This window comes from Sebastes umbrosus, chromosome 20 (genome assembly GCF_015220745.1).
Source record: "Sebastes umbrosus isolate fSebUmb1 chromosome 20, fSebUmb1.pri, whole genome shotgun sequence".
NCBI lineage: Eukaryota > Metazoa > Chordata > Actinopteri > Perciformes > Sebastidae > Sebastes > Sebastes umbrosus.
The window spans coordinates 621,379-642,048 of record NC_051288.1 but is presented as its reverse complement, the minus strand read 5'-3'; the positions used below and the strand labels follow the sequence as shown (position 1 = coordinate 642,048).

Sequence of the window (20,670 nt, the reverse complement as noted above, 5' to 3'; positions counted from 1 at the left end):
GGACAAACATGCTTTAAAAACAGATGTGCGTACAGCTGGCGGTACCGTGAGGGGTCGGCTCATTATTAACACGGTGTGTTTCCGTGTAGCGTAACGACGGATGCCTCTCTCATTCAGCAGCCTTGTTATGTTCGTTTAACGTTACACTACGTTGTCTCTCATCGTCACGGTCATCTACCGCTTTTTTCTTCATCACCTCGGACGGCCAGCAGCTCCCGCACCTCAAAGTCTCGCCACACATCCGTGTTGTTCTTGTCCGCCGTTCACCTCCGGTGTGTCTGAAAACATTCATACTCCCGTAGCTCCGTTTGTTTATGAGCCACGGCGACCTGTGACCGTTGCGTCACGGACTGTGCGCCCTCATTTGCAACCGAATAGGTTTGTCCATTTGCCATTCACATTGAAATCGACCCTGGTCCAACTCTGGACCGACTCTGGTCCAACTCTGGTCCGGCCCACCTCCCGACTTGGGTCGCGAAGCCGAGTCAGTCAACGTGGGTTAACCCTTTCATACACACATCCAACCCTGGTTGAGTCCTCGGATTGAAAGGGGTACTAGTTAATAGGTGCACAAGCAGGTGGTATTAAGTGAAGCTACAATGGTCAGGATCGGCGTAGGTATAGCATCGGCGATAACGTGTTAACGTGTTAACGTGTTAACGTGTTAACGTGTTAACGTGTTAACGCTACACCTCAATGAAACACACATCGCCCTCGCTGCATGAGCATGACGCCCTTGTAGCCACTGTCAGTCTATGGAAACTGTAGGTGTGATGTCACAGGTTGGTCAGATCGCAGAGGTCTTGTCCGGTGCTGGTGAGGCGTTTGAGGAACTGGTAACCTAGTGCTCTACTGAATGGGATGCAGCAATCATCAGCTGCCTATGTGAGTGTGTGTGTGCGTGTGTGAGTGAAGATGCTCTAAAGTGTCTGTTGGTATCTACATGGAGGTAAGCCCCTCCTCCTCTCCGGCGAGTAAAGCGAGGGAAGGATTTGTTTTGCGTTTGGTGTGAACACAGCATTACACAGTATGTGACATAATCCTGTTCAATGTAGGCAAAGCGTCACAAATCCCTCCATAGAGTAAGTTTCTCTGGTTGATCCCTGTTCCACTGGTGTCTTCCATTCAGTGTGTGTGTTAACACATGAAACTGGCTGTAGTCTTTCATTAAGCTTAGCATGGTACGGAATGGAACGGCTTTAAGACCGTAAGCCTTCTTCTGCCACAGTCAAAGAGCTAAAGTCGTCTCTGCACTTCTTTCTTTCTCTGTGGTCACCATGCCTTCACCATCCATGGTGTGTGAGCAGCCAGGCAGGAAGGAGAAATAATTACATGAACATTATCATACACAAGCAGCCTGAGCTTCCTCCGCTGTCACCACGGAAACAGTGCTGAGCTGTACACTGTGTGTGTGTCTGTGTGTGTCTGTGTGTGTGTAAGAGAGGAGGGAAACTGTATAGAACTAATCTATCCAACCAAGCCTCCCTTATGCCAGTTACAACACACACACACACACACACACACACACGCACACACACACACACACACACACACACACATGAGCACTAGCAGCCCAAACACCTCCACCTGATTACACACCCAGTTAGATCTCCCAGATGTGTCGTTACTGTGTTTCTGAAGGAACATGTGTGTATATCTGTGTGTGTATGTGTGCGTGTGTGTGTGTGTGTGTGTGTGTGTGTGTGTGTGTGTGTGTGTGTGTGTGTGCGTGTGACTTGCTGAGCTCAGCAGTGCCCCTTCCCGGGCCTATAATGGAAGCTATCAGATGGGAGTGCTGCCAGACGGGTAGATTACACATGGTTAGACTGCTACAGAGCCTTCTCTCACCAGGGATTAGACCAAGACACACACACACACACACACACACACACACACACACATAAAAGGAAACAGAGAGTAAATTGGGTGCCATCTTTAACCCCTGTCACCTGGACGGCGTTTGGCATCCAGGATGTGAATAACATGACATGTGACGGCTGTGGGGAACACTACATCAGTGAAACAGCAATGAGACTGAATGAACAGCAGAAACAGTCAACATCAGCTGTCTGAACACCAGACCACCAAAACCTCTCACAGCATCTACTGGGAAGAGGACAAAGGTCATCGAGCAGGAGTCAGCTGACGGCTGGAGAGAGATCAGGGAGCACCTTCTTATCCGAGACAGAGACAGGGGTTACCGTGTCTCGCCCCCTATATGACCACCTGTTCCATAGAAACATCCCTGATGACAACTGAACTATCTCCATGACAACTCATTCATTCATGTATGGAAATCAAGATTTGTATCACTGGATGCGTAATAAAAGTATTTTTTCTAATCTCTAAATTGTTGTTTAACAAAATCCTATTTTACAATGTGATATATTTAACAAACCCATCTCATGCTTTACATGTACAACCTGCAGCTATCTACAGCACACAGATTAACACCAGGGGAAAAAGGGACATTTTCGTTTGGAAATGTAAAAAAAAAATAAGAAGTATGTAGTTGAAAAAACAATTAACTAAACAAGTAAGGTACAGAGACCCAGATACATGTGAATGAATAATGTACTTAGTTACACCTCTGATTGAAATAGTTGACATCTTGGAGAGTTTCAGGTCAAGGTCTTCCATAGAGGAGGAATTTTAATGTGGAGCTCTTTAGCTCCACATTAAAATGTCCAATCCTAAACCAGTTTAAAATAAGGGCTAAAGACATGACTTTCTCAAGGTACAGGGATGAAGTGAGGGTTTGACAATCACAAGGTGTTTACTGGGTTAGTTTATTTATTTATTGGTTACTTAATATTTATTCTGTCTTAGCCTTTCTTTCTATTTTTTTCTGTAAAGAATAATGCAAATTTGGGGTTTGATTTTGTGTATAAGAATAATGTATGCATTGTTGGATGCTGTGAATTGTGTATATATATATATATATATATATATGTGTGTATGTGGTATGCAGTGTGAGCATGTAGTGCAATGTGCGATGTGTGTATATATATATAAATATTTATTTGTTTGTGTGTTGTATTGCATGTGCATATTGTATATTATAAATTGTATATTTAAATAATAATAATAACAACTAGTCAATATGATTAAGTTAAATATGTAAGTAATGAATTGGTATTGTGATTAAGTTATATTATAAGTAATGAATTGGTATTCTGATTTGATTACAAATTTATATTTTGATAAGGATAATTATATCAGTAATTCATTTATATTTCTGTATGACAGAGATAAAAGGTAATAATTATAGTTAGACAAATTTAGGAAAATCTAATTAGAGCATATGTATAGCTCAATCAGGAAGCTGGTAAATTATTAATGAATGACTTATGGAGTGTGATGGAATTTCTGATATACAAGTTAACTTATAGGAAGGAAGAGGCCCCGGAGCTGTTGATGTCTTACATTGAAGGTTTAATGAAGCTTGAGCAAGGAGCAATTGTCAGGTTTGTTGACACAGCTGTACAGATAACGGTGGCTCCTCTAGACAGGACTCCAACCCAATAATGTCAACAGAGGGACACTGACAAACACTCTGACCTCCCGACCAAGAAGAGAGGAATTAATAGAAAATTCCATCACATGGAGAAGGGGTGGGATTAAATAAGTTTGTACTTCTTCTCACTCCTTTTCGAATATGTAAATCAAGGCATCAAGTGTTTGACAATTTCTTTTTCTTATGCTTTTCATTGTATGTAAATACTACTTCTTTCTGGCTGTCCACTTGTTGGTATGATCATTCTCCTTTTCTTTATTTTTTATATTTTTTTGTATTCTTCATGTTCGAAATAATTTTGAAATGAAAGTAAAAGAATGAGGTCAGAGGCAATGTTGATAGGCTAAAATCATTTTATTAGTAACAGAAAAACAACAACACAGTATCAACCTGATATATTATATACTCTGACAGTCTATTTTTATACAGTAAATGTAGTAAGTGCTTTTTAGGCCACAGTGAATGTGTGCATGGTGTCTTTCTCCTTTATCCTGCAGTAACTATGTCTCCTGACAGTAGCAGTTACAGCCTGTGACAAACTCTCCACAGTGACTGTAAAACACTCCCAGTAATGCTGACTGTACCGCGTCTTCTCTCGCTGGACTCCCCCACTCTGCCATCACTGTCTATACACTCCCATATCTTTCCAGCATGCTCCATTCTTATTGGCCCTGACAGCTTGAAGGCTCCTCAACTAGAGACAAGTGGTGGTGCAGTTAACTATAGTGTGGACATCCTTAGCATTTCCTGTGTGTACTGTGTGTATGTGTGTGTGTGTGTGTTTGCAGTTCTGTGCTGAAATGCAGCTTAAAATTGGACTCATTTATCGGTGACGTCTGTCCCTGCTGTGTGTGGATAAGTGTGAATGTATAGGTCATGCATGCATTTGCACACTTGCTTGATCTTAAAATAAAATAAAAACATTTAAACTGTTCTCTTCTCATTCTGAATATCTTTTCAGTCTCATTTTCTTTCTTGCTCAATGTATTTTCTCAGATTTTAAAGCTTTCATTGGCAGCAGAGGGTGGGGCACTTTTTACTTTTTAAGTTTCAGGTTTCATGTTGTGTGAAGTATCAGGAAGACAGTCCTAGAGTTAGCGAGAGAGGTGTCACTCTCAGTTTCCTGTATGCTTCCCAGCGTTCCCCCCCCCACCACCACTACAACCGCATTTGAGCTGCAACTCTCCTTAAAACCTTCAAAGGAGCATAGCACACCAGGAATTGGTGGCTAAAATATACATACGTTAAATCATGAGATGGTGGTTTGAGTTTTAGATTTTCTCTGCTTTCCATTGCATTCTAAAGTCTAATTTAGCCCACCGCTCTGTTCCTACTCCATGGCTAGTTTAAAAATTGACCTGATGTTTGAACAAATAATATGAAGATATACTCATTGATATTTTTTTAGTTAGAGTTATTAATGAACAATAAGCATATTGTGTGTTCCTCAACTGATTATGATTGAAAATACAGGTCTGACACAGGACATATTTAGTCCATGAGCCAGACCCCCGAAATGTGGTCGTCGTGCCACTTTGGAGGGACCAAGTCTCGTAGCGATTTTTTTTAAAGGTCTATGTCACAAGTGTCAGGAAATGCATGATGATCAAAATTCTGCTGCTTGTGTGTTGACTAAGACCAAAAGGAGAGCACACATTACACCTATTTTAAAGTCTTTACTCTGGTTACCTGTGAGTTACTGTTATTCATTTGTAAGGCACTACATGGCCTTGCACCAGATAGGCTTTTGGTTTATAAACATGGAAGACCCCTCCGATCCTCTGGTTCTTCTCTTTTAGTTGTTCCACAGAGCAGAACAAAAGGATTCGGTCAAGAGGATCTGAGAGCAGCTGAAAATATTGATATTTTGAAACGTAAACTAAAAACCCATCTATTTAGTCTGGCTTTCATGTAGTCTTTTATAGTTTTAAATGTTGTTTTATCAACATTTTACTACTTTGAGTAACTGTTGATCCTTTTGACATTTGTCATTTATTTGTTAATCGCTTGTAAAGTTAGGTGCATTTGATTTGTTGGAAAGGTGCTATATAAATAAAGATGGATGATTGATGCTTACACATTGAGATATTACATGTGGTCATGTTCCACTTCCTTAAGACATTACAGTGATATATTTCACATTTATTGTCATTTGTTATGTAGGACGCCTTAGCAGGACCATCAGTCAAGTCCCCCGAACTTTTTTAATCTTCGTCGATGCCAAATTTTTACCGAATGAAAAACACTTCAATCCACATAGTTCACAAAGACGATGTTAGTATGAACTGTAGACTCACCGTTACTGTGTTGGTTGTGAGGGCGGGGGTGTTGCTGTCGTTTCCCGGCTGTTCGTTCTGTGTGTGCGTCGCCGTGTACAGTGTCAGGGCGTGCTCGGCCACCGTGCTTGGTCCCGTGTAGTCTGCCGGTGGGTGGGTGTGGGGCGTGGCGTACTCAGCTGGGATCCCATTCTGTGGTGGAGGGGGGTACTGGGCCGGTGGGAAGGCTTGGGCCATGGCTTCAGGGGGAGCTGTGGCCTCTTGGTTACCCTGCATGGATAGATAGAGATGGGGAGCAGGTAGAGGTAAGGAAGACAGCAAACCAACAGCTTCATCAATAATACTGGCACACAGTGAGGCCAGTGTTTGATCACCATCTGAAACAATCTTTTAACTGTCATGAAAAACACAACTGAAATATCTACAAATGTTATTACGAAACATATCATATATTCAATCTATTTCTATATTACATCTATTTAATTTCACTTAACTAAATGCTACTTAGGTACAACCAACAAAAGAAATGCAAAGGCCTGTCCACATTTTCATGTGAATAAAGGCAAGTTTACCTCAGGCTGTTTCTGCCTTCCATCAAAACTAGCAGGCAGAATTTTAAGTTAATTATTGATCATCCTTCTGATGTTTAATAATGATGATTGAGATATCACTGCGATGATGGTTTGCACACATACATGTGATGTATTAGTGGTATGGCCGCCATAAACAGCCACACCTGTGCTGTTCTGGTGCTGTTGGTGACACAATCAGCGAAACAGCTCCTTCTCTTCGCCTTTGTTTGTATTCACAGGTCTAATGAGTGCTGAAGCGGACATCGACATGCAGACGGATGTTTAAGGGCATTTCTACATCTTGTTCTTGTGCATGTGTGCACATCTCTACAATGTTTGACATTTGTAAAATAGAATCAGGGGTAGGTGAAAAGAATGCATCTGCATCTTTCTGTCTCTGTGGGTCCACACAGTTTTAGACACAGCTGAATGTACACAGAGTTTTATGCATCTGGCCCCAGGTCTCGGCAGGATTGGCAGTTAAGTTTGACAGAGATGTTTTATGTGTGTATAAGAGACAGACTGGAGGAGGGGTCAGTTAATCCATGTATCTTATCTCTATCATTGAGTTAGAATTACAGCCACGGTTCGGTCATAAAATCCTGACAGTGACGACACAGGGAGATGACAGAGGAGATCATCAAACCACCTGTCCGTCCATCAATAAACACCAAAAGAGATAATCAGATCAAATAAAAATACAACATGTGGTCCTGTGTGTGCCTGAGAGAGAGAGAGAGAGAGAGTGTACACGGCAAGAGACGGATATTGGCTTCATTTGTAGAACAGAAGTCTGTTTGATCACAACATAAAGCACCTCAGCCACACTGAAATGTCTCTGTGTAAAGATGTTCACCAAACACTCCAACAGCACAGGGAACGACAAACACACAGACCAAAGGAAAGTGATGCAGACTGCATCCCTTATAGAGATGAGGAAGATCAATTAACTGATACTCGTTTGATGACAACCTCTGTTTTGAAATCCATGTTTTTAATAAAAGTTAACATTTTCCCTCTCATCTCCACTTTTCTCCATTTCTTCTTCGCTTGCTTCAGTTGCTGTGATTCCCCTTCTCTTCCCTGAGTATCATGCTCTTTCACCCCTGTCCAGGCTCCCCTTCTAATTTACATGCCTGTCAGATAATCATTTCCTCCAACCGATGATGATGAATCCATCTGACATATTAGCACCCTGCTTTTCTTCCGCACTGCTCAAAATCTTCTTGGAGAACGGCTTAAAAATTTTAAAAATCAATCACAGCAACTTTTCGAGGTGGGACGAGGGTCTGACCTTAGCTGTTTCCAATAGTGCTATTGAAGTTGGCTATTCTTCTGCATGGAGATTGATGGTGTTGAGCATAATAAAGCAGTTTGCCGATGGCTCGCTGACTGTAGCTACATCGTTCCTGGCAGAGAGTCATCGTCGACTCCCCAGGCAGAGAAGCGTTATGCTCAATTTAGGGTTTACTTAGGCTCACTTCACATACAAATGAAGAAAAAATATAAATCTCCAGCAGCAAATGAGTCAAGTCATCAATAATGAAACGGGACTTTGTTGTGCTTGTTAGATTTGGATACGAGTAATGCTTTTTTAAATGCTTTGTGATGTCTTAACGGATGAAATGAACACTCTACTCACCCAGTGCAAATACACACATATACACAGATTTACACTTGACAGCTCTTTTCAAGCTTTAGTGGCATATTTCAGCCTGTAGTTATTTGTATTTAATGTCCTTCATCTTCGCTCAGGTTGTGCAAACTCGTATGATCTTTTCAAATCACCACTTACAAATCACTTGATTTTTAAGTGGCAATATGTGAAGTATAAAAAGTGTTACTAGTAGCTCTTTCCTTCTTTGGTCTTCCACTTCATTACAACTTGGTGTTTGTTCTCATCATTTGTTCACATTTGTTCATGCATTTTTGTTGGTTGTGATCTGTTGCTACAACCAATTTAGACAGGCCAAGGAACAGACCACTGCCAGTTCCAAACAACTATAGAAATCAACTGTTTCATACGTATGAGATCCAGAAGTGGACAAAACAAAGTCACTTCCTGTTCAAACTAATTTTGTAACTCAATACCATATCCCACTGAAGGTTCTTTTATTGGTTTTCAATGAAAGAGTGAATGTGTTTCCTAGGGTTTAACTTGTCTCCATGGTAACCCTCGATTTGCGAAACTCTCGCAAGATGGTTGAGGTTAGTATTGACCTTGAATGGTTATGGTTGGATCGTTGTCAGGCAGTCTTGCGAGGGTTTTAGGGTGAGCATCTATAGGACCATATTATAACATAAATGAGTATCTATACAGACCAGGGGTGGCAGGCCCATAGAGGGCGCTAGAGCTTCCGCCCCTCCTGCTCTACAACAAATTTAAATTAATTCATTTTTTTTATTTATTGATTCATTATTTCATGTTATAATTGAAATTGTGTGTTCAATGAGGAGCTCGCAATGCATTTTCTACAATAAAATTAATCACAAAATTACGACTGCAATGCAAATAGATATTTTCCTGTGTGGATGTTGCTGGCGACAGGAACTGCAGAGCCTCACGAGCGAGGTTAGGGAAGCCTGGTCTTTGCAGGGATTGGACGGGATTCAGGGCGCCCAGGCCTCAGCGTCTAATAGTTGCACGCACAGTTTTGCTCCTCTGGATGGATAGATAGGACTCGGAGCGTAGATCTCCTCGGCCCTAAATCTCGCCCATAGTAGTTTTTGATAGGTGACTGATACGCATGAATGTGAACTAAAAACGAGAATCGTGGTAAGACAGTAAACTGTCGTTGGGCGGTCAAGCTGGCAACCACAACGTTAACATGGAGCTGCCTTACAATTCTGTCAAATTCTCAAATAAAATATAATTATTGGATATAAACCTGGTCAAAACAACTTGGATCAGGGTGACGAATCTTGCCAGCAAAAACAAATTATGGGGGTAAAGAATCCAATCAGTCATTTTGTAAACATGTGGTTAGTAAAAACGTTGTGAGGCTAATGCACTATCGCACTTTCCTTTTCCTCCTTTTCCCGAAATCAAAAAGAACAGACACATTGTGGTTAAATAACGGGTGTAAATGACCTAAAGCAGGCTACCTCTCCGAAAAATAAAAAAAGTGAAAAACAAGGATCCCCACACTGAAGTTCAATGAAATTGCCCATTCTGGGGAAATGAAATAATTTCAGCTCAGCTTGATGAAGGCTACAGTAACAGGTTTCAGCCAGCACCAAATGATGTTTTAAACATGGTTTTGTGTGTTATTGCTAGGAACCCAAAACAGGACAGTAGTAGGCCGTCTGGTGAGTACCCTGTGTACATTATATTTGCATATCATTTTCTGTGGTTTCTTTGCTAGACAGGTTATATGTATGTATCAGCACAAGTCTTACTTTGCCAGAAGTCTTAATTTTATTTATAATAACAGAACAACATTTCATACTGTTGTACGGTAGAGGTTTTCTTACTGTTGAACAGAACTCAGAAGTTCCATGTTTACATCAGGTCTCTATTTCACTGTTCTATATTTCTCTTATTGTTCATCTCAGAGTGTTTGCAGGGTGGAACTGTGGCCCGGGGCGAGTCTCGGTTCACTAAAACAAGGAGCCTCATCGATAGGCCTCCCTGCCTCGCAGCATCGATAAAGACCTGAGCTGATATATGGCCCGACCTGGTCAATACACACACTAGAGACAAGCACACACACACACGCACGCACGCACGCACGCACGCACGCACGCACGCACGCACGCACACACGCACGCACACACAACACACTACACACACACACACACACACACTACCAGCGAGCCATGAACAAAGACAGTCAAGTTAAATAATTGGCAGTGGAGTGTGGAGTGCGAGCTGCAGGGGAAGTGCTTTACCTGGACCTTTTGTTTTAATATGCCTAAATCATGAGCTGATGTTGGATCCATCTCCCTGTATGCACGCACACACACACACACACACACACACACACACACACACACACACACACAGCCACGCTCACACGCTAAGCTGGAGACGCCTTTGCTCTGCTGGGGTTTAAGGCAGAAAAGAGAAGGAGGAATCAGCAGAAAAAAGAGGCAAGGGGAAGAAGAGAGTTAGAGAGAGCCAGAGGCAAAGAGAGAGAGAGAAATAGAGAGAGAGAGAGACAGAGAGAGAGAGAGACAGGCAGAGAGAGAGAGAGAGAGAGAGAGAGAGAGAGAGTGTTTAAAGTCAGTGAACTTCCATCATCCATCAAAGTGACTGAGGCGCTGACACACTGAGACATCCCCAGATCCTTGTCGACAAATTGCGCTGGTAAATGATTTCTTCTATCAGCTAATCATACTATCCATCCCTCTCTCCCTCCATCCTTCCATCTATCTCTCTGCATCATCCACCCGCCTCTCTCTCTCTCTCTTTTCTCCATCCTCCGTCTTTTCCTCATTGAGTTTATTTCCCTTGGCTCAGTGGAGCGCCATGCTTGATGTCTGATGGACTCCGACTCTATATATACATGAGGCACATGTATGATTCTTCTCTCTCCTCTCTCGCTCTCTCTCTCTCTCTCTCTCTCTCTACACACACCACACCTGGTGGGATGGCATTACTTGCAAGTTAAAGTCAAGTCAAGTCACCATTGATAGAAAAAGAATTTGAAAAAGATATGGTTACTGAAATGTTCCTGCTATAGATACCGCAGCATAGAATATACAAAACCATCATAGTAGTTAGTTTACGCATCCATGCTTCCAACTCATAAATTACCAGCGTGGTTCAGGCTGCTCTCATACACTGTTCCTAGCTAAAAGTAATGCACTATAAGTGGTGTGGTAATCAATTCATATGTGATCGACGTAACCGCGAGCCAGGACTTAGTATTAAAGAGGGACAGTGTCTGCGTAGGGCGGTGGTCTGGATGGACGGTGTGTCTTGACTTATTTTCATGTAACTTCTGTACTTAAGTAACACCACATCCATACTTACTTTAACCAGACCACCACCTTTTCCTGAAGCTAACCAAGCAGTTTTGTTGCTTAAACAGTTTGTACACAGCAGGGCTTGAACAGGCGCTGATTGCTCGTGTGGCTGGACATTCGTAGGAAACGCACAAAACATAAGAACTAACTTTTTGTGAGATATCATAGGAACCATTATATGAGGATACGTTGTGTGGTTCGCTGTTTGCAGATATGTAGATTTGAGTCCCATGACTTCACTCAGACTCATGAAGTTAATGACTTTACTGAACCAAAGCTCACTTTGATATTAACACCAACTTGTGCCACCACTTGGACTTAAGAATAACTTTGACTTGGAATAACTTGATATCCTCTCCAAGACCAACAATTCAAAATTATGTTAGAAAAAAATGCACAGGGATTCAACTCTTTGTTTTCCTGAGAACGTACAATCTATCCAATTGGATCCGATCACACTGCAGAGCAGCAGGGAAAGTTGTGTCTGTCAATGCAGACAGAAAACAGATTGTAAGTGCTGTTGCATAAATGTGTTTCATGATACATAATTAGTAATTGATCCCATAAGTTCATACATAAGTAAATCAATAGATAATTCATTCAATGTAAGGTTAAACATTTAAATATGATGTGAGTAAAAAGAATTTGTTTCATACAGTTCAAAATATGTAACAGGTAGAAGTGTTGTAGCCAACAGTACATTAGTTCCACTGTGTTTTACGTTCCGCCCCCGGAACTAATGTTCTCCTGTGTAGTACCCCTACGACGGAATTTGTTGAGGGACTGTAAACAATCCAACGTGAGTGAAGGAGCAGATGCCTCTCACGGGGCTCTGTAAAATGTTTAAAGTTATGATTATCGACGTCTGAAGCTAAAAGCAGACCGTCGAAGAGACTGTCGAAGGACTTTCATGGACTCAAGAACCTCTTTTCATGACAAGCAGCCAACGAGGTATTGTTGTTCTACCTGTAAATGCACTTTAACTCATGTTCGCGCCAATTTGTTTTTTCCTTTGTTCTCATGCTCTGTCCAGTGTATTTTACTGATATGTTTGTGCTACTGTTGTTAATGTAATGTTTGTGTCAAAGCAATAAACGCCCGTTTTCAAAGAACCAACCGACCTGCGTCTGTGTTACTGTGAAAAGAACTACACAGATTACACCTCTAATTATCACTTTCAGATGTAAAGACTCTACTGTGGATGAAATGCATTACATACAGTGCTATTACACATAGAGTGGTATAATAAAGAGTAACTTTGGTAGTTTTCAACTTGGACCCTATTTTCCCATCTTTTTTTGTGACTAATGGGAACAACATTTTTTAAATTGCTCCAGTATTGAGGGAGAGCTGCTGAAACTGGCAAGTTACCCTTTAACACAAGGACTACCAGACACATTTTATATCCACTTCTTCTTCTGACATTGTGAGCCTCTATGTCAGAACAGCACTGGTTGGCTGGTCAAACACTTCAAACTACCGTTGCTCACACTTTACTCACAAAGAATGATCATTTTGTGTGTACGTGTACCCGAGAGGTACTAACCAAGCTACGGTACTTGACGTGCTGGAAGTGACAGCGGGTTGATGTATGATGATGACTTCTTTCTTAATCCTGCAAAGCTTGGTCCATAGTTTCTCCAAGTGAGGAGATGTTTTCGTTCATATGCGTTGTTTTTGAAAGCTCTGGCAAATTTAGTTGTTAAAGTTAGGGTTGGTAATCTTGAGAAACTAGCCAGAGTACACTAGATTATAAAAACGATATGACCTAAAACTCCAGACCAGTGTTGCCAACTCTTCTCCAATGTAAGTAAATGTAGAGAGAAAGTCACCAAGTCATCAACACTGACAGTCCGTCCCTTCAGGCCTCCCTCCAAAGAACTCCCCCAACACTATCATTAGGTAGGTAGACAGGTAGGTAGACAGGTAGGTAGGTAGGTAGACAGTCCGTCCCTTCAGGCCTCCCTCCAAACATATTCCCACAACACTATCATTATGAACATAAACAATGAACATGGCTTTTGTTCATATGCACAGCTGTCAAGCTAGCAGCTGTTAGAAGACTCTGGTGACGCACAATGAATGCACGCAGGTAGACAGGTAGGTAGACAGGTAGGTAGACAGGCAGGTAGGCAGACAGGTAGGTAGACAGGCAGGTAGACAGGCAGGTAGACAGGTAGGTAGACAGGTAGGTAGACAGGTAGGCTGAATGAAATGATCTGACGGTTTATTGCAACAGCCACAGATTTTCTTTCGTCGGAGCATTTTGATTTATTGATCGCTGTCGGGATGTCATGAGAATTTCAACAAATGTAACAGAAATGTTTTTTGAAGATGACTAACACTAGCTCGAGGTATACAGACTGGTTGGTTGCTTTACTGTACCAAACAGGAAGAAGGTGTTCTTACGGTACAGAGAGATGGGTACAAAGCCGATGGGGAAAACACAATATGATAATTCAATCTAGTATGATGAAAGGAAGGGGGTTTTTATGGGAAATGTGATCTTAATGTTGAATACAAACAAACACTCCGTCGCCGTCGGTGAGAGAATGAAACCTCCAAACTGCAGCAGCAACAGATTCATTTTACTAAATGCTCCATCAGGCACCTTTAATGGTAGAATAAATGAGTCCCATCTTGTAAGAGGTGTTGGTGTGTGTGTGTCCATGTTGAACATCTGAAATGTGACTCAGATAGGATGACAGATTTAGTTCTGATGAATTGACCTGTGATAGTTTACACAGCGGAGCAGCAGAAGCCTGAAACATGTTGCAAAGGAACAAAAGAGGCTTGTTGCTAATTTACAGATCGCTGTAAACGTGTTGTGTCAATGTGAGAGAAGATTACACAGAAAAAAAACTGGTTCATTCATTGCAGGGTAATTAAAAAGTTCACACACACACACACATATGCTTGCACAGCAGGAGTGTGTCTAATATTGATTCCCTTCTCTTCAGCTATTTTCCAAAGTAGCCTGGGGCTTCTCTCCACCCCTACTAACCATTACCCAGGCTTTCTGCTGGGCATAGACGCTTCAGAACCCCCCCCCTCTGCCTTCACCCCTGGAGCTACACTGCCCTGTGTATATGTGTGCAGGGTGTAATACATTGTAATGATCTTAGAGTAAGAGGTGGAGTTGGCAGAGATGTGATACAGAATGCACTGAAGTGAAAATGAAACCCAGAACTCACTTAAATAGCACACACACACACACACACACACACACACACACACACACACACACACACACACCGTTATATACACAAATACTACAGACTGTTGTGCGTGTGTGTGTGTGTGTGCGTGATACAGCCGGTGTGACACTGTGTGGGTCCCTTACACTCCATCACCACAGCGTTATTGTTCCAGGTTGACAGAGACAACTAATGAAGATCGGGGCCGAGAGCCACTGAGGCTGATCAGCCAGGGACATGAAAACACACACACACACACACACACACACACACACACAGATGTTAAGGCATATCACTGCTGTCATATAACCTCATACACAGAAAGAAAAAAAAAAATTTAATGCACACGTTACAAAAGACACACAGCATCCACCAACAAACCGTCAGCATCAGAGGGACTGGATCTCTTTTATTGAATGTATAAGGTAAACCAACCTGAGGCCTGTACTAAGAAGAGAGTCCAACATACCCAGGGTATCTCCTCGTTATCTGGCTTCACTAACCCTAACAACCGAGATCCCGCTAAGCGGTCCTACGACGCTGGTTATCAACTCAGTAAATCAACCCAGGGTTTCTCAAGCTGGATATGAGCGCGTTCACATGAAAGTTGCGGTGTCTGCAGCATCTGACCAATCACAGACATGGACAAGTCTACTGACTGCAGACAGACAGACAGAGAGAAAAATAATATTAGACAAATACAAAGAAGTTAAACATTTAATCCAGACTAAAATTAACAAAGCTGCCAAATGCAGGAAGGACAGCTGGTAAAGAAAAAACTCCCGATATGTGAATGCATAAATTAACGGATTTATTAATTTAACGGAATACTCAAAAGTCAGATATTGTCGTCTAGATATAAATAGATTTTAGAAGTGTAACGGATGAATGGATCACACCTAATCTAGCCCAATAACAAGTGTGTGGCGTGTAAGACTATTTCAACCTTCTTTCAGCTGCGTCCCCGTCTTCGGTGGTGTGAAACGGACTCAAGAGCAAGTAAAAAAAAAATAGATATATAAAAATATAATTCAAAGCGGTGAACACCCACAGCATAAATCCAGCTGTGCTTTCTGCATTTGTCAGTTTAAACTGTGTTGTTTTTAGCCTGGACTATGACTGTAACTTCTTCATATCTGTGTAATATTATCATACAATCACCGCACCGAGCTCTGATTGGTCAGAGATAAGTTGATCTCTTATCTGGAACATAACCTGCTCCGGAGCAGGTTAGCTGTTCAGCATCAGCTACCATGGCGATCTACCCCGGTAAGAAGTGATCCACCGTCGTAGGATGGAAAACCCTGAAAGGTTAACCCTAAAGTGACCTTGCTAACACCAAATCCTGCTTCGTAGTACAGACTTCTGAAGTCATGGGAAGACGTAGAAATAACACAACATCTTAAGAACATTCTGCGTGTTGTGAAGACGCATTTTAAGCTTTTAGCGTGTCAGTTCACGCCACATTATTGTGAAATGGTAGTGGTTATGTTTAGGCAACAAACCTACAGTAACTGCCACACTTTTTGAGACAACAAGACCACTTAGTTAGGTTTAGGAAAAACATTGTGGTTGGGTTTTAAAATAATAATAATGTAAACTCAGTAAAACACGTCACAAACGTAACTTCAAAATAACTCAACACTTGAAGATGAGAAGATATACCTTCCATGAGACGCCACTAGTTGTGAGCGTAGCATCCTCCGACCGATGTGTACAGACTACATGGCGTACACGCCAAAGGCAGGAAAGGCGTTGTTATGGCACACAACGTGACTTCTAAATTACCGCGTCATTCATACGGTATTTGGTGAGACCAAGCTGAAGCAAACACATACATTCTCAGACAGACTGCAGTCTTTGGGCTTATGCAGCTTATTTCACCAGACTGTGTAAACATGCCAGAAACTTGCTGCTTTAGGGGGCGATTAATATTGATGTGCACTGCAGACATCAGACAGAAAAAAGGACAGAGGGAAAGAAAAAGATGGAGGGAGAGAAATATTGGAGGAAAGGAGAGGGAGCACTCTCCCAAAACACTGCAGAAATGTTGTCAGTAAACAAAAAGTAACACTGTTGGCCTAACTGGATTCCTCTTTAATTAGGTTTAACATGTTGTCTCACTTAAAACGCTTCGGCAGAGGAGGTTGAAATGAAGACTTGAAATTTGAAGAAAAATGAAGAAGAGAAGACAAAAGAGGCTGTTTGGTCAATACTGAAGAATGAGTCACTTTTTCATTTAGAGTCTCTAACTTCGAACACTCCAACACCTCTTGTTAATCCATATACTGTATGTTATCCCCATGTGCTAAAGCCAGTGACGATATGATGGAGATTAATTGATCTTTCATGTGATCATGACAAGACCAGATGTTTGTGGGAAGGCCAGAATCTGAACAGTTTCAAATAAGACTTTGAGCCATTTCCACCTGGTATCAACATGCCATCTTATCTGGGTGAGGACAAACATGTTTGTTTTTTAAGATTTATTTTTAGCATTTCTGCTTGATTTGATGGTGAGAGAGAGAGGAATGGCAGAGGAGAGCTCAACTACAGTGCGCCCAGAAAAACACATGTTAATGCAGATACAGGTGCAAATACTGTATACATGCTACACATTTCAATCAGAATGTGATGAGAGCAGCCAGACCACATCTGTGCTCACCACACTGTGATCTGATCTCAGACAGGTGGAGGTGTCTTCTGGACAGTTTGGCCCCATTTCTAAGGAGAAAAAGATTTAGCGTCCTACGACTGACCACATGCTATTTCCCAAGTTTTACACATTGACAAGAATAACATTTTTGGGAAACCAAACAACATTAAGCTGGAGAAATCTCAGCAGCATCAGTATAAAAATATCCCTATCAACATTGACACTCCCATAGCAGCGTAACACTGTGGGAAGCAGTTCAGTGCACTCATGGAGTTTGACACCCAGTTCACACCAGATCAACAACAGGTCAGCAGTGTGTACTGTGCCCATCCATCCAAACATATTCATCTTATGCTAGGAATCAACATGCTCACATGTCATGCCATTATTATCAACCCAGTAGCCAGAAAAAAAAAAGTTGTGAAATGATCGGTTAGGTTTATGTAACAAAACTACTTAGTTCAAGTTAGAAAAAAAAGATCATGGTTTGTTTTTAAAATAATAATGTAACAACATAACATAACAACCTAACATACCAACGTAACGTAACAACGTAACTTAACAACGTAACATAACAACGTAACGTAACAACGTAACATAACAACGTAACATAACAACGTAACAACGTAACGCAACAACGTAACGCAACAACGTAACGCAACAACGTAACGCAACAATGTAACGCAACAACGTAACGCAACAACGTAACGCAACAACGTAACGCAACAATGTAACGCAACAACGTAACGCAACAACGTAACGCAACAACGTAACGCAACAACGTAATGTTACAATGTAACAACTAACGTAACAACGTAACGTAACCACTGCAACAATGTGACTACCATAAATAAATAACAACCACACTTAGTTGACTTTCTTAGCTAACATTACATAACAATGTTAAATAATAACATAACATAACGTAACAACATAACTAAATAAATAACAACCACCCTTAGTTGACTTTCTACTTTGTTACATAACGTTTCGTAACAAGCGTAAGATCAACATTTACTTTTGGTTTCACACAGGACACAAAGAGCGGTCTCCTGGGTGAAGGTGTGTTTGTTAGACCCGTCCTGAGTCCTGGTGTTCTAAAAGCTTCTTTTTGAGGCTCTGGTGAAAAATGCTTCAACAGAAATAATAAGACAACCGACAAAAACAACATCTTACATCTATCTATTGAAAGTGATATCGGTGAGGCTCAGTTTTCAGCTCCCCCTCACCATAAACTCAGCTTTGTCTCATTCATTGTGTTGCTGTGACAATGGCCTTTTAATAATGTTTATTAAGTAGTGCTGTCTGCTCTCCCGTCAGCCGGACTATTATTTTATTCGGGCACCATTAGACCGTCCTGTTTTCATAGGCCGGGTCCTTCCCAAGCGAGGGCCGCTGTACCAACACCGCCATCGATAAGTCTGACGCTGACTATAAATCGGCCTCGATAACGGCAGCCGGAGGAATAGTTCCAGTTACCTGCACACACACACACACACACACACACATACCACTCATCTATTACCAGGCTAAGCACGCCCCACTGGTCATATAATCATTAAATAACATTACACGGAAAAATGTACTGTTATAATATATTGTGTAGCGTAAAATAGCCTCCATCTGTTTGCAGCATAATACAGTCATGAAATTAAACCCTCCCTCGCTAAATATACACTAATTCTCTATTTGCTTTAATTATGGTGAAATGTGCAAGCTGCCTACGCAGAGGGGGAACAGAAAGACCGAGTACAGATAGAAAATAAGTGAAAAGGGAGCAGTACAAGTCGCCAGTGGGACTAACTAAATATTAGCCGACACACACCGCTTTAACTCTGCATCATCATCATCATCATCATCATCATTATCATCATCATCATCATCATCATCATCATCAACAACATGAGAGCGTCCACGGCTCAGCAAACTCACTGACTTTACCCTGAAAACACTTTCCTACTATGAATATCAGTGTGTGACAGTGACCCAGTCCCTGTGAGCGAGTTATGCACGAGTGTGTGAGACACATTCTCACACACGCACACACGCACACACGCACACACGCACACACACACACACACACACACACACACACACACACACACACACACACACACACACACACACACACACGCACACACACACACACACACACACACACACACACACACACACACACAACTCTGACGGAGAGGCAACGGAATCTAATTTAACACTCGGCTGAGCAGAGATTGGCCGACACTCCCAGTCCCTCACCGGCCAAGCAGGGACACTCCACGACCCAACCCCTGTGTGTGTGTGTGTGTGTGTGTGTGTGTGTGTGTGTGTGTGTATGCGTGTGCGTGTATGTGTATGTGTGATGGTAGCTGTAGAACAAGAAAGCCAGCAAGTGAGGGAGAGAGAAAGCGAGAGCAAGCGAGACAGAAATCATGTTCATGAAGGAGTAGAGCGGTGGAGGGACTGCTTAGGATTCAGAGTGTGTTGCAGGTCCGCTGGCTGCCAGCTCCCTCTAGGCCTGCTACATGATATTCACTAACCCCCGTAACAATGGCAAACATATGTAAATCGGCCTGTGCGCCCGATTCAATCAGACCCCGGCACAAAGCCACCAACACCGCCAGCACACCCGGCGGAAGAAGACACATTCAGGGCAGACACACATAAAAATGGAGCGTGTGTGTCACTTTATTCATACAGGCCCACACTCTATAAAACCTTGTGCCTGTCTAGTACAGGGCCCGACAATATGTTTCAAGTACTTGAAAAATCAAGTAATATGAAAGGTAGGTAGTTTAATTTCCTCCTGATTCACATTTTCATCGTTATTTTAAAAACATCCAGGATGAAAGTGTCACTTTCTAAGCCTTTGTACAGCTGTTTGCTTTGTAGATTGTTTCTCCTACACAGCAGCTAGTGATGGAAAGGAATCAAAATAAGATTTCTGTGAATCATCCTTATGAATCAGCCCATTCATATTCCCAGGTGTAAAATACCGACACATTATCAGTCCCCTCGGCGTGTGATACCAACGCACGAGGCCCGCTCTAGTGTCTGTATGAGACGGACTGGACTTTTAATTAACTACAATGTGAACCCATCTGCGACTATGTTAAACGCTCGGAGAAAGTGCACAGGGAGTGACAGAGTTGATGTGGTTTAAAGAGCGAAAAGAAACATGTGGTGGGAGGGAGGGGGAGGCTTTCATCCAGGAGAGCGCTGCATTAAAGGAACAGTGTGTAGGAACTGGCGGTATCTAGCTGTGAGGTTGCAACTTCTCCCGTATTCTAAGCGTCCAACAGATCCTCCTAATTGTTGCACACGGGTCCTTTAAGTTCCACTTTCACGTTACAGTCAGCTGTTTGTTTGTGTCCCGCGTTCACAACGTTCAGTTCATTTTTCACTTTACAAGCGTAGTCATTTTAAGCCCAACCATGTAGTTCTTTCCTAAACCTAACTAAGTGGTTTTTGTGTTGTTTTTGTT

At 42.0% G+C, this 20,670-nt stretch overlaps 1 protein-coding gene across 2 annotated transcripts in view; it reads right to left on the bottom strand.

The window, feature by feature from the left end:
- rbfox3a (RNA binding fox-1 homolog 3a) overlaps positions 1 to 20,670 on the bottom strand; it is a 185,292-nt gene that overhangs the window by 95,408 nt on the left and 69,214 nt on the right. For both annotated transcript variants that reach the window (XM_037755033.1, XM_037755032.1), the window contains exon 2: positions 5,815 to 6,063. In XM_037755033.1, coding sequence (XP_037610961.1) covers positions 5,815 to 6,063 — 249 coding nt within the window. The remainder of the gene's footprint in view (positions 1 to 5,814; positions 6,064 to 20,670) is intronic.